Source organism: Filicampus tigris, chromosome 18 (genome assembly GCF_054856515.1).
Source record: "Filicampus tigris isolate MCC_2025a chromosome 18, RoL_Ftig_1.0, whole genome shotgun sequence".
NCBI classification, from domain to species: Eukaryota; Metazoa; Chordata; class Actinopteri; order Syngnathiformes; family Syngnathidae; genus Filicampus; species Filicampus tigris.
In genome coordinates, this window is record NC_141234.1 from 11,232,176 (window position 1) to 11,246,307 (window position 14,132).

At 38.7% G+C, this 14,132-nt stretch overlaps 1 protein-coding gene across 1 annotated transcript in view; it reads right to left on the bottom strand.

The window, feature by feature from the left end:
- Positions 1 to 14,132, bottom strand: part of stt3b (STT3 oligosaccharyltransferase complex catalytic subunit B) — a 48,906-nt gene that overhangs the window by 25,567 nt on the left and 9,207 nt on the right. Inside the window, exons 2-4 of the mRNA XM_086014109.1 lie at positions 7,489 to 7,597; positions 2,100 to 2,387; positions 813 to 878 (exon numbers count right to left, since the gene is read on the bottom strand). Coding sequence (XP_085870235.1) covers positions 813 to 878; positions 2,100 to 2,387; positions 7,489 to 7,597 — 463 coding nt within the window. The remainder of the gene's footprint in view (positions 1 to 812; positions 879 to 2,099; positions 2,388 to 7,488; positions 7,598 to 14,132) is intronic.

Genomic DNA, 14,132 nt, shown 5'->3' on the forward strand with positions numbered 1-14,132 from the left:
TTTCCTGAAAGTGGCAGAAAAGCGTACGAGCCCTATTTCAGAAATAGGCATGCAATTTATTACGAAGGGAAAAGGGCATGGGATAATCCCTTTATCGCTTCTCTTGCCAGACCTTTGGTGAGTTAAGTAGCATTTTCAAATGAATGGAGGAAATTAAGGCTTCACTGTCCTTCCCAGTTCGCCATACTGAGTTTATCTTCAACCCTGATTTTCATTTGGGTTAATTCCGTGCTACTAATTTGTTGCATCGTCTCAATGCTTTATTTAATTAAAAAAAACAAAAAAAACATGAAGTGGAATCTCTGCAGTCGTACAAAATGGAGTTCAATTAAATAAGACAGAATCGCCGGTATATTTTTCTTTAGCTTTGCCTTTTAATTTCTTATTTTATGGATGGTACCACAGAAGTGTATCATTGATGGTCACGGAATCAGAAGTTGACCAGCAAAATGTAAAGTGTTCTACATGCCTCTGTCAGTAAAATCTGGCACAAGCAAAAATAATTATGGAGGTTATACCTCAAAGTCATCTCTTTTTAGTGTTAGCATGAAGAGACAGACCTCCCAGGCACAGTTATCTAATACACTTGATTTTACCTGCAATTGTCATTCTGATCTTCCTCGAATTCATTGATCTTAAAAACAACTTTTATTCAACAGTTCAATAGACTCTCTGCAAAGGCACAGTTAGAGACCGTGTTCGGTTGTACAAACAGCAGCAGAGTCATGGGACAAAACAAATACCAGCTGTGGCCATGGGGTGAAACGTATCAAAATGTCAGCAGTGTAATATTTGGGTGGAACGATACTTACCATATAAAAATAGCAGAGACAACAGCCAATAGTCCAAAACACAGAGCCTGTCTTCACAGATTTCACCTGGTGAAGACGAATAGATTAGAAAAGGATTTGCCACATACGATAGGCTGAAATGAAGCACTGAATGGATTTCAAGTATGAAAATATAAGCGGCTACTTTAAGGTAAAAATCCACCGGTGGTGATTCGGGTTGGCAGATCTGGTGGTTCTACTGCTGTGTGGTGGCTTTTAACAAGGAGTGCTATGGGGTTTACTCTCACAGGAAATAGTACACATGCAAACAAGTTGATTTTAATGACTGACTACGAACAGCAGAATTTGCCAGAAGACAGCCACTGCGGCCACGTTGACTTACAAGTAAAAAAGCCTAGTAATCTTTACTGTCATATTTTTCCTAAATGCTGAGCATAAAATCAAAACAAACTCATGCTAGTGTTGGTCCAACATTTTATATATGTTCAAGGGAATATTGAGCGTGCATATACTAGAAGGTGCTCATTCTTGAATGAGAGGATTCAATTATATAGATTATGGAAGAGTGTGTGCATCTGTGTTTTGTGGTTAAACAGATTAAGTAAATCAATTTGAATATATCATTAGTGGACAAAATGTAGGAGTCAGATAATGAATCAAAGGTTGGGCCGTGACTTCAATAAATGAGCATTTAAGGCTGTGTGAGAAAGAAAATGGGAGACAAAAGCGCAATAATGAAATAAACAGAAAAGCTAAGCGGGGGCGGGGGAGTATCAGACAGAGAGCAAAGCAATGCAGTCGACCCAACGCACATTCGCTGTTCAGCAATTGCATATTCGCCCATATGCTCATTTCCCTTTCCTCTTATTCTATGCTTCTCCCAAAGGTCATGTTATTGTGAGGGTCTCCATTACCTGGCCGCCACATTGTCAGCATAGAAACCCCTCCATGCCTTTTAAGACTTATGATCTATAATTCATCATCTGAGGCCATACAACATAAAATGGGGTCATTTTTCTTGCTATGGTTGCTGAAACTGAAGAAAGGACTGAAAATCCACTTCAGGGATAATTCTGGATGTTAATGTAAGGGCACATCATTAAATGAAGGCAAGACAATATGCATGTGCGTCTACTAGCCAACTGAGTAAAATGAACAGCTGGATCCAATGCTCATTTTTATTAATCTAGTTTTATTTTCATTACATTGTAATATAATGGCTCTAGAAGCACACCACCACGCAGACAACACTCTTCCTCCTCACATTTCGATCAACCAATTAGCAAGAATCAAATCAAGGATACATACCCAGAGATAGTAGGTGAACTGAAGGGCAAAGATGGCAATGCCCTCATTGTCAAATGAGCCAGCGACCGAGCGGGAGATGTAGCCTGGGACGATGGCAATGAAGCAGGCCGCCAGCAGCCCCGCACCCTGGTTCCACAGCTCCCGCGTCAGCAAGAACGTGGAGATAGCCGTGAGCCCGCTGAACACCGGCGCCAGAAAGACGCACACATCGCGAATGTGGACCGTAATGTGGAGCAGGTTGAGTACATAATGGATGAGTCCTGCAGTCACCATTAATCCTGGATATACCTGTGCAGGTGGGCAGAGAGAGAAAGAGATGGTAAAATAAACATTTGAATGACTGTTACAGTTACACAGTCCACTTTGCTGCAGCAATCTTGATGCCCTTGGTCTAAGCGTTAATAAGATACCTCCTTAGCATACTTTCCTCACTTTGTTTACAAACAAATATTGCACAAAGATAACCCACGTAAACAAAATATTTTTAAATTGTGATTTTATTCAGGGGAAAAAAATATCCAGATACTTTGCCCTGAGTGGAAAAAAATACTAATGTGGGGAAAGCTGAGTTCATTTTGACTGACTACGTCCAAGCCTGAATACCTCCAGACCTGTTCAATCAATAACTAATTTACTTAAATGTAGCCGAAGTTGGCCGAAAGATCTGTAAAAGCTACAACAAAATGCCACGCTCCCAAAAAGCCTTTACCCACAAATGGAGAAAAAAAAAAAAAAAAAAAAAAAGGAACAGTGGTGAACCTTCCCAGGAGTGAATTTATCACGAGAGTGACGACTCACAGGAAGTCACAAAGGAACCAAGGGCATCATCTAAAACTGAACCCCAACCTCCATTTGGTACCGGGCCACACAGATATATTCAAATATTTTTTTGTGTGTTGAGCATATATGGCCAAAATATACATTCTCACCCAGGTGGGAATGTTTGTCAGACACCTCTAGGTATCGATAAATGTTTATACGATGTGACAATTTTTTCCCCATAAACCTAAAAAGAAATTGTTCGATATTTGATGGTAACAAGAAAATGGTTTGCGACCATTAAAACCAAATAACATTTGCTACGTTAGCTAACACTAGCTAGCAAGCAAGCCTTTGACGCTCAATGAGATACTGGCTTCAGGATAATTAATAGTTATTTTACAATGTTTTAATCACAATTTAAGTGGTTCTGTTTTACAGAGATATTCTCATCCTATCAGAGAAGCACAAACCTTGCAAAGAATGTTTATCCATTATTTATCAACATGTCTAAGTAAGCATTTATTTAGCGACGCATTAAGCAGGGTTCTCATTTCAAAAACAAAATGTACTAAACAAAAGCTTTCACCAAAAATGCTCTTGTGTCATTGTCCTGAGGGTAACACTTTTGTTTATAGCTTCTATTGTGCTCTTTTTGGACCACCACATTAAAGAAACACTTCTTTCTTATCTGTAGTTTAAGGAGAAAGCCTATCTGGCAGGTCCCCTCTGTGGAATGCATGATGGGTGGTAGTGAAATGGAAATAAGCTGGACTGGTCTCGAAAGAAAGTCGACTGTCACGTTAACTGATAAAGGCCCATCTATTTGCTAAATGGCGTAACCACCTGAGTGCTTGGAGGCTTAATGTTATCATACACAATTCATGAGAACAGCCCGACTCTAAATAAAAAGTAAAAAATAAAAAAATAAAAGGCAGGCAGTATCTTGATATAAGGCTGGGACTAGAGCAGGGATGGCAGCATTGTCGGGATGTGAAAAGAGTGGGGAAAATGCAGTGGCAGCACTGTGGGAATGCCAATAAAAGATTAAAATGCTCCCACTGTTAGAAAAAGATAGACAAAAGGAATGATTGTATGAGAGAGCAAATGGTTGAAGGTAAAAGTATAAGATCTGAATGGAGCCGGCATGCACTTTGCGGCTCGACAATGTGGGGCTATGTGGTCGTAACTGGAAATTATGTCAAACAAGGACAGATACATACTCTACCTTAAAGCTCATAACACAACCTTGCCTAAAGCCTGCGTCACACTTAAAGATTGTTGTGGGCTAGTTCGATGAAAGCATGGCACAGTGAGCGACCTGAAATCGGTGGGTCATTGATTCTCGACATGTTCGCAAAGCGCAGTCGAGCTACCAAGGAATCTTGGTCGTGACAGTACCAATTAAGCACCAATGGCTAGGTCATCAGCGTGCATTTAATTATTGTATTTTTTTTTTTCTTTTGAGGTTGTTGTCATGGTACCAGTGAGCTAATTTACGGAGCTTATTTTGTTCATGTATGACCATGGCCAGGAAAAACAAAAGGCACCAAATTAAAATGCGTGCCGTTGCCGCAAAAGCGTTCATTTTTTGCTGCATACCCGTATATTTGCCTTATCAAAATGATTACACTGGTCAACAGCAAATTTTTAATCAGAGACGGTTTTGTGTGTCCCTACATGTATTTTGGACATTGATTTAAACAATGTCTTCACTTTTTTCTAGCACGTCATGTTTTGGAAATATCTTCTTTCAGTTTGGGCCATTGTTGGAATGACGTTTACATTTAGAAAAACAGCACTATTTGATTAAGCAAAAATGTTGTGTCGATAAAACAATAGTGGGGGGGGGGGGACTCTGAAAGAGACATTAGGACATCCATTTCTATGTAATTGTTATGGGGGGGGCATAGAGAAAACACAACAAAATATTCAAAGTACGGTAAGCTCACGTCGCACAACTGTACCAGTAATTTCTAAAACCTGTGTCATCATAAGATTCATGCTCATCCTACCACTGACGCACAGATGACTGAATTGAAATGGTATTGTAACCGCACATCCAGTATCACAAGCTTGGCTTGTCATCTATCACTTAACAGCCTTTGATGATAATTACATGTGACAGATGAAGGCTGAATAAGGCTTTTGGTATTCCTTGCTGCTTTTGTGTATTACGGAATACAATATTCAAACATTATCTGTCACTTTTAAAGCATCTGCCCTTTACCATCAGCTGCAGCAGGCGTTGCGATGATAATGGTAAATGCAAGCCATTTGAAGCACATCAAAACACTTTTCTGTCGCAACTGTGCAGGGGTATTTTGTAATGAGCTCAGAATTCAATGTTCACATGACACAGAAAGAAGATAAGCAAAATGAAAACCAGAGAGGTACATTTTACATATATAAAAAAAGGGAGTCTGGGCCAAGTTGAAAGCCAAAGCATTGCTCGTGTTTTGCAGACTTGTTTAATGCAGAATAATGGGGAGGTCGAAGCCTATATCGGCAGACAGGACAAGGCAAGTTACTCCTTGAACAGATCACCCACTAATAAGATTTAGTGTGGGAAAGTCAACCTAAAAATGTTCTTTAGAAAAATATGTTGTATGCGCTCCCACTAGTCTAAACACGTCATTCTGATTAGAATTGCCTTTGTTGAATATGAGTTAAGAAGCAAATCCACTCGTTTTAACAATCTCTCGGGGCGGCCATTTTGTCACTTGCTGTTGACTGAAAATGACCTCACAGTTGCTCAGGGCTCAGCTAATGGCCAATCACGGCTCACCTGTTTGCTGAAGCTGAGCTGTGATTGGTCGTTACGTGAGCTGAGCAACTGTGATGTCATTTTCAGTCGACAACAAGTGGAAAAAATGGCTGCCCCTGAGATGGACAAAAACTGGTGGATTTTGCTGCTTAATTAACAATATTAACAAACACAATATTAATCAGAATATCAAGTTTAGACTAGCCGTGCTGCATAGGACATATTGTAAAGAATTTTTGGGGGTGACTTCCCCTTTAAATATTGTAAACGATCAGCAAATACATTTGACACCATACAGGACTATGACTGACAGACAAGGCTAGGCAATTAATGAGCTAAAATAAAAAAAATAAAACTGTCCCTGCAACGTATGTTCAAAGGCTGCTGCATCCACCAAAACACCACCAATTTACCAACATTGAAAACAAAGACACGCATCAGATAGATCAGAAGAGAAATGTTGCCATGGTGCGTGACTTGGAAGAATACAGGAGTCCTAAAACTTCCATTATGAAACAAATTATGAGCTCAATTATTTTCACAATGTTTAGCATCAGACAAGAAAGGAGCCTGATGGAAGGCAATAGGAGTCAAACACATTGTACATTTAAAAAAAAGTGATTTAGAAAATTGTTGATCCACTTCAGCGTGCATGAAATAATATAGCTGAAAACTACCTCGCTATTCCTGCTACAAGTGTCATATCAGAGAGCGTTTTCAGGTTACGGGTTATATTTTTTTCCATGTCAATATCATTGGATGGTGTACAAAAAAAAATTTATATATCAGATTTGCGAGGCTGTATTGCCCAGCCAAAAAACATGACTCCCTCAATATTTGTCCTTCTCAATACCACATGAAAATGTTTTTAGGTTATGTTGTTGTCGCCTATTTCTGAAATGCAACACTGGTATCTACAAAACAGCCCAAATGACAGGTAAAATAAAACAAGATTCAAATATACTTGGAGCTTGGATTACAGATAGAGCTTGCTTGTGCAGTTTCTTTACCTACATCTGTAAACAACAGTAATGCCCCGCAATGTAGTGGTTCACACTTTGCGGACCTTGCTACTCAAGACATTTTTGACTGAAATACATCTTTTGTTATTTGTGGATTATCTGCTTTTTATTGCAGCATCCTAAGCCGTCCATGTATTTTTTTTTTCATTAATTGAATTTGATTCTTCTGAAGAGCTGTAAATGCTCCACTTTTCTATGCAGCCAAATAGACAGCTTCAAGATCTGATTCCTAAAGCAGCTCCTTCAGATACCTTAGGTCTGATTGGCTGAAGACCACTTACAGTTATTTAAATATAATGGGCATGATTTAAAGAGGCACAATGAAATCAGGCGCAGTTTACTGACCCCCAGCTGAGTTGAGTCAGTCAATTGAGCTAATTGTTAACTCATTCACCACCAGACATTTTCATTTACCTTAACGTTTGAAAAAACAATGAAAAAAATATAAACAAGTTCCTGGGACTGAATGGCTGGACTGTGAAAAGACAAGTAAATTTGTCAATGGCGGTGAATGAGTTAAGGAGAATACTGTGACGTTTTGTGGGCACCTGTAGGAGCTCATGGTATTGAGATAAAAAAAGATTGCAATACATGTTTCATTATTATTGTTAAAATGTATTCTTAACTCATTCACTGCCAAAAAACGTTTTTTCTAGTCTTTTCACAGTCCAGCGTTTCAATCCCAGGAATTTATATATTTTTTCAACTGTTAGGGTAAAAGAGGGTCTGAAAATGTCTGGCAGTTAATGAGTTAATCAATACCCACAGAGCCTAGGCTAACTGGAGAAAGCAGAAATGTGTGATTAAGAGCACAGCCTCATTTTGCCGTGGAGGAACTTACTGTGCCACCAACAATCCTTCCCAACGGGTACCATGCCCTCTCATCAAACCAGTTAAGAAACTCGTAGAAACCATTGGTTGTGAGATGATGTGTTGATCTGTAGTTGAACCTAAAAAGACACACAAAAAAATAAGGTTCAGTGTGAGGCTATAATACCGCGTCACATTTTCATCTTTGTCACAGCTTACCAAATTGCTATGTCAGGTGACAGACCAAACACACTTTTTTGACAAAGAATGGGTTTTCTGGGAGCAGAAACAATGGACAAGCTGCAGTGGCTTCATCTTGTGAAAAGGGGGAAGATAAGGCTTCAATTCACTCTGAGCCTTTGCGGTGATGCCAACTGCTAAGGTCAGCCTTAAGTTAAAAAAAAAAAAAATGCAGGCAAATGAACCCTGACGAATTATGCACAATACAGCTTACATTTTGTCCATATAATTCTAACTGCAATCAACCACATGCGCCAAGGTGAAAACAAAATGAAGCAACCCAAATAAAGTAGTTTTCAAAACCTGCCGAACAACAAACACTGCGTATTCTGAGGCGTTTATTCTCCAAGTACTTAAGATGAAGGAGTTGGAGTACAGTCAAGCATCAGAAAGAAATACTGCAGACACTACACTAAGAGCAAAATGTATACAGTACTGCAGATAGTCTGCCTTTCCAAAGCACAGCGTGTTAAAGTGGCTTAATTAAGCTTAAATAAAAGGGCCACAGATTAGATAACCTAATACACGCAAAGCAAGCACAGTAGATGCAATAAAGTGAAGGTGATTACCATTGTTCCAAATGTATACCAAGCAGGAGAGGGTATAAAACAGATTTGCAATCCAAATTTAACAGCAGATTCCTTAATGTCTACATGCAAGCTACTGTGTGATTCAAATACAAAGAAATGATCATTTTTCCTTAATTTTCTGACAAATTAGATGTCACAAAGCAACAAATATCCTGCCAAATGGAACAGTAACAGCTCCGTATAGATAAGTAGACATAAGTATGCTTCATCATTCCTAGATATTTTCTCTGTTAAAGATACGATTTAGCAATAATCCTCTTTCAAAAGAGAAGAGTAGCCATCAATTAAAAACTAGGGACTCCATGGAAACATATCAACCTCCATTTCATTGATTATTTTTTTTCTTTTGAGACAGAGCACAACCAAGCCATCTCGATTGTTCACTGTGATCAGATACATGATCATTTCCTTTTCAGTAGACTTCGGGTTCCAAATGCAAATAAGATTTTTCTACAGTTTATAATGACCATTACCTAAGATATTGTTGTCAAGGTTACGGAAGATGAGCTTTGCGGGGGAATCTTACACAAATATAGTATCAAGTACAAGTAATGTGACGTACATTTGGACTGATGCTGGTTATCAGTATCAGTGGGGGAAAAAAAAAAAATCAAAAATCTCATCCCTAATGAATAAAATACTTTTTGAAAATGTTTCAAGACATTATCTGATAAGGAAAAATGAAAAGAATTTGATAAACCATACAAAAACAGGTGTCATTTGGAGCAATGTGAATGTAAGGTGAACCCTATTAAAATTCCGTATACATACTGTCGACTCTTTGAGGGGGCACATCCTTAATCCTATTACAAGACACATAGACATCCATAATCACATAGAACTACTCCAAAGAGGACGTCAGCTAAAATTCTCCTTCTCAGTATGCCTGATTGACGGAATTCATTTGCAACAGATGTTCAAGTGACAGCCACTAAACTAGACAAACACCAGATGGATTAAGATTGAATAAATAGTGTCAGTAACTGCTGGTGGCACAAAACTACAACTTGGGTCTACAGTAAACCACACTATTCGTAGGAGATAAGGGCAGAGATTTGGTGGCAAGTCATTTACACCCCCTTTAAAATGTATAACTGCCTATATTACTAATTCAACCCATAAATATCCCACAAACTACGATCCCAAAACACTTATCTCATTTCAAATTCATTTTACAACATTGCCCTAAAAATTAATGTGGAAATATTTGATAAGAAAAATGCACTTGAGGTATGCATGTGCATGTAATGAACTTCCTGTAAAAACCCAGGTTAAACTTTGCTTCGACAAAATACAAAGATCTCAGTCTCACGTATTGCAATACTAATACTTCCATGAGTGTGAAAAGGGAATTTATTTATATTTTTCCCAAATTTTTTCAAACGTTAGGGTAAAAGAGGGTCTAAAAATGTCTGGTACTGAATGATTAAGGGCATATTTTCCACCTGATGTGGGCCCTAAATTTGACATTTTTCATCTAGAGAAACGCAAATATGACTAAACACTTCATTCTGTTTTAAGGTTGATTAAAAAGGATTTCTGTATTAATACACTTCAATTAACGTTTTGCCACAAAAGCCAACACCAAATGAATGCATGAGCAGATCAAGGTTAACATTTTTAAAAAGTGTTAATGTGCCCCACGAGGGAATGAGTGCGAACCAACTGCGGCTAATATTGACAACAGCTTGTTACTGAGTTAAGCCCAATGGGGGCACACTGGGCACTAATGCAGCCCATAGCCGTTTTTGTCTTCATTCTGTTCAGGTGCATGCTAATTGTTTCCCATAGAGAATTTAAATTACATAAAGGTTTGCTTCAGTTAAAGTCAATTAAAAATCCAATAAACACAATTCACCGTGGCAACTATGTTAATAAAATGTAACAATTTCCATTCTGAACAGGGCTAAATCAAATGGTTTGTTTCAAGTCAAATTGTGGGTTCCTTTGAAATGATCGTGTGGCCAATCCCTATCATAAGAAGGGAATTAAACACCTTAACAGAACAAATGAAAATATCAAAAAGTGGCATATGAATCAAAGGAATTTCGGAAGAGTTGCTTTTATCCCCTCAAAATAAATTTTATATTATTTTACCATTAAGCGAAAATATGATAAGGCAGGCAGAAGACATCAGCATTAAATCCCAAAGAATTTGATTACTGACACAAAACAGTTTTGGTGGGTGGCTATTTTTTTTTTTATATTGCAGAAATGATTTGGCTATAAAAGGGGATGATAAAGAAAAATACAGCAGTGGACACTAAAAGCTGTCAGGCATACAATTGATGTGTAAAAAAGTGGTTATTGTTCGTGCGGCGATCATAACGGCTTTGCTACGTACGGCAAAGTTTAAGAGATGTGTGTAATATATCTCCATCCCAATGGACTGCACATCAGCGCAAGCACTGTCAAGACACTGACATCTTTGCAGCCTCTCTGCAAACTAAATCATTAAGACGATGTGCTAAATCACATAAGATAATGTTGGTCCAAAGCCGCAAAAACTGCGCCAAGAGACTTGCCATTGGGTATCTGTAATCCTGGGTGGTCAGAAAAGCCAGAGAGCAATAATTAACTGTACCACAGTGGCTATTTCCATTATCATGATGGTGTTTCCTCTACCTAACTATACGACAACAATGGAAGAACAATACTCCTACAACGTTTAGCTTTCTAAAGGGTGGGTCAATTATTTCAGTTTAGGGCCCATCCAATTAAGCGGCTGATTATGGCCTTTCAAATATTGGTCAAAATGGCCAATGGTTGCTGATTGTTTTTACCTTCATGCAACCATTTACAACAAATTACGCAGAAATCTATAACCCTGTATCGTATTGAAATTTGTTGATAAAGCAAATCTTAATTTTTACAAGCAGTGCTTAGGCGAGCACACAGTTTAGACAGTTTGGTTCATGATCCGGATGTATGGAAATTGGAACCGGTGACGAAAGCGGTTCAAGCCTGTGTGGCACGGTCTACCTTGATTTGCAGCATTGGATGTTCAAGGATTCTGATTTTGGCCAAATATTAGGAGATATTGTCTTCGCCCGTCTCAAGTACAATAAAAATGTTATGCCTTTTACTGTCTTTTGTGGTTGGTTGGTGTTGGTTGCCCTTGTTGAGAGCCTGCGCTAAGATAGCATGTAAAGAGTTTTGGGGGCAGATTGCATCACAGTGTCAGGAAGTGGTAAATGACACACTGGAAAGACAAGTTTAGTTAGCGCCAGTATCACAAAACATCAGCTTTAATCTTTAACTTTAGCCCATGAATAAGCAAGCTAGTTTAGTGTATGCACATGCTAAGTATGTGATCGCTTTTGTCGATTAAAATAATGGAACATCTGACAATTCTGTTACAAGACCGGTTTTATTTTACTCTACTTCTTTAATTAAAAGTTATTTAAAAACTGGCAGGGGTGTGGGAGTCTCTTGCCATCGCCTCATTTAGATATGATGTTATGTCTGATTATCAAAGTACACTTGAAAGTGATTTTGAAGAATTGATCAATCAGCTATACAACCTGCCAAAGAACCAGAACAATTTGGTCAACTATCTTGGTTAGTGTGAGGAGTTTCTTATACCAAAAACAAATTACGGTAAACGCAAACCATGCTGGTCAGGTTTTGTTTTTTGTAAAAGTTGGAGAGGAACACAGAAGATGAGAAATGTAGTCCCACTGCATGAAACCCCCAAGCGGTGCTCGTTTGATGTAGCAGCCGTTATCCACGTAATTTAATGAGCAACCAAGCAGAATACAGATAACTCCAAAGGGGGTTTTCCTGTCTTTGTAAAACACAAAGTTACACTATTATAACTGTGACTCTGCATGCATAATTTAGTGGAGGAAAAAGGGCACTGATTTGTGTAGTGGGGGCGAAATTCCTGTGCTAAATCAAGCATTGGATACTCTTCCAATTATATCATCCCAGTTTTTTTTTTTTTTTGGGGGGGGGGGTCACACTTAAGGGCTTTGGTGGCAAGGATGAAGGATCGCTCGTGGCTAAACGGATGATACTCAAGTGTATGCTGCGCTCCTCATCAGGCAGAGGAAGTCCAAATTAATCTCAGCGCCCAGAGAATTCAGTTTTGCTGTGACAGAAAGTATACAGTAGAGATTTTTTAAAAGGTCCTAACTGAGTCACAGAGGTTGAATTTAATATAAATTCTCCATGCTTCTTAAGACGTAACACGAGTTAAAGTGACATGACCCAATTTGTCCCCATAGCGCGACAAAAATGACATTCCGCTCCAAAAGTATTGAAAAAACGAGGACAATTCCTTTACTTTTAGTGTGCAGTGAAAACAATTGGGGCTTGACGTCAAAATAAGAATTTTAGGTGAAAGTAAACCAATTTATTCAAATTAGTTTTGCAATTTTCATCGTAGTTATGTTTTTATTAGACCGACCCAACCGTTTAAATCGGCTGATTATGGCCCTTCAAACATCAGTTAAACTCATCGTCCAAGTGGCCCATGTTTGCCGATTGTTTTATACCTTTATGTACTCTAACCATTTACAGCAGTTGTACAGAAGTAGCACCGGTCTCATTTATTACAAATAAACCTACACCACAACCTTGAAATTTGTTGATACGTTCATTCTATGGACCTGTCAATCGAAACAAAGCAAATCTTATTTTTTACCAGCAGGGTGGCGCTAAAAATGTTCTTTTCTACATTAAATATTTTTTAAATTCATCGGCTGATTAATCGGTGATCGGTATTTGTTTCTGCCAAAAATCGGCGTTGGGGCCCAAGGTTTTTTTGTTTTACTTCATTTTAAACGTTTTTTTTTTTATAACTAAAGTGGTTTTTTTAATACTTTTTCAGAGCGGGTTTATTAGCTTTTATTAGCTTTTGTTTTTTCAAAAACCTATAGTGCCCTACCTCCCCAAGCCCCCGGTCGGCGTAAAAGTATAGGCGCATGATGATCGGCAGATCAATAATAGATTAATGTGCATGTTGAAGGGGAATCCCGCTGGGACAGAGGGGGCATCTACTTCGAGAATGGTCCGTCCACCCAACTATCCACCCCAGAATATCAAAATATCGCAGGTTATGTACAACGGATGCAAGCTTGTTGGAAAGGCTCACTTTGTCCATTCTAAGTGGAGTGGCGGCCCAGACTTTTTGCGCAGCGTTTAGTGCTCTACGCTCCCGAGCCGGCGGCCCGAGTTTGATCCCCTTTGGGTGGTCGCCACATGAGTGAAAATGCCACCAGTCACACACCCAACGCCGATTGTGAAAGAAAACCCTCTTATGTTCGAAAACTGATGTTTATATGAAAAGCAGACTGATTGGCTTTAGTGTTTAATTAAACTACAGCGTCAATTACTACGCTATACAACCTTATGATTAAACAAAAGTATATATACTGCAAACACATGTTTCATATTTGAAATGTCAGATTATGAAAAATAATGGAAATTATACTTCCAGATAATGCACGTGTGAAATGCACAGTGATAACATCATAAGAATTGGGCTTTGGGCAAATGGACGCAAAAGGCAATGATAACCTTATACTGCTCACTCTCCACCATACTTGATGGATTAGAGAGTTTGAATGACTAACCCTCTGCTTCTCGCTTAAATCTCCAAATCTCACAGTGGGAAGCACATCGAACAGCCTATTGCAAGGAGTCAAGAGATGCGTGAGAGTGCTTCATTCGTAGCCAAATTAAGCTTTTGTCTAGCCGCCCTAATCTTGGCCTTGCATTTGCAACTAGGAATGGATCAGCGAATGGATGCATTATTTAGAACTGAACTTTTTTCGGGCCCGCCCAATTGATGAGTTAGCTGATTTTAGCTCTTTTCAAAATCATCAACGAGCTGCGAGCT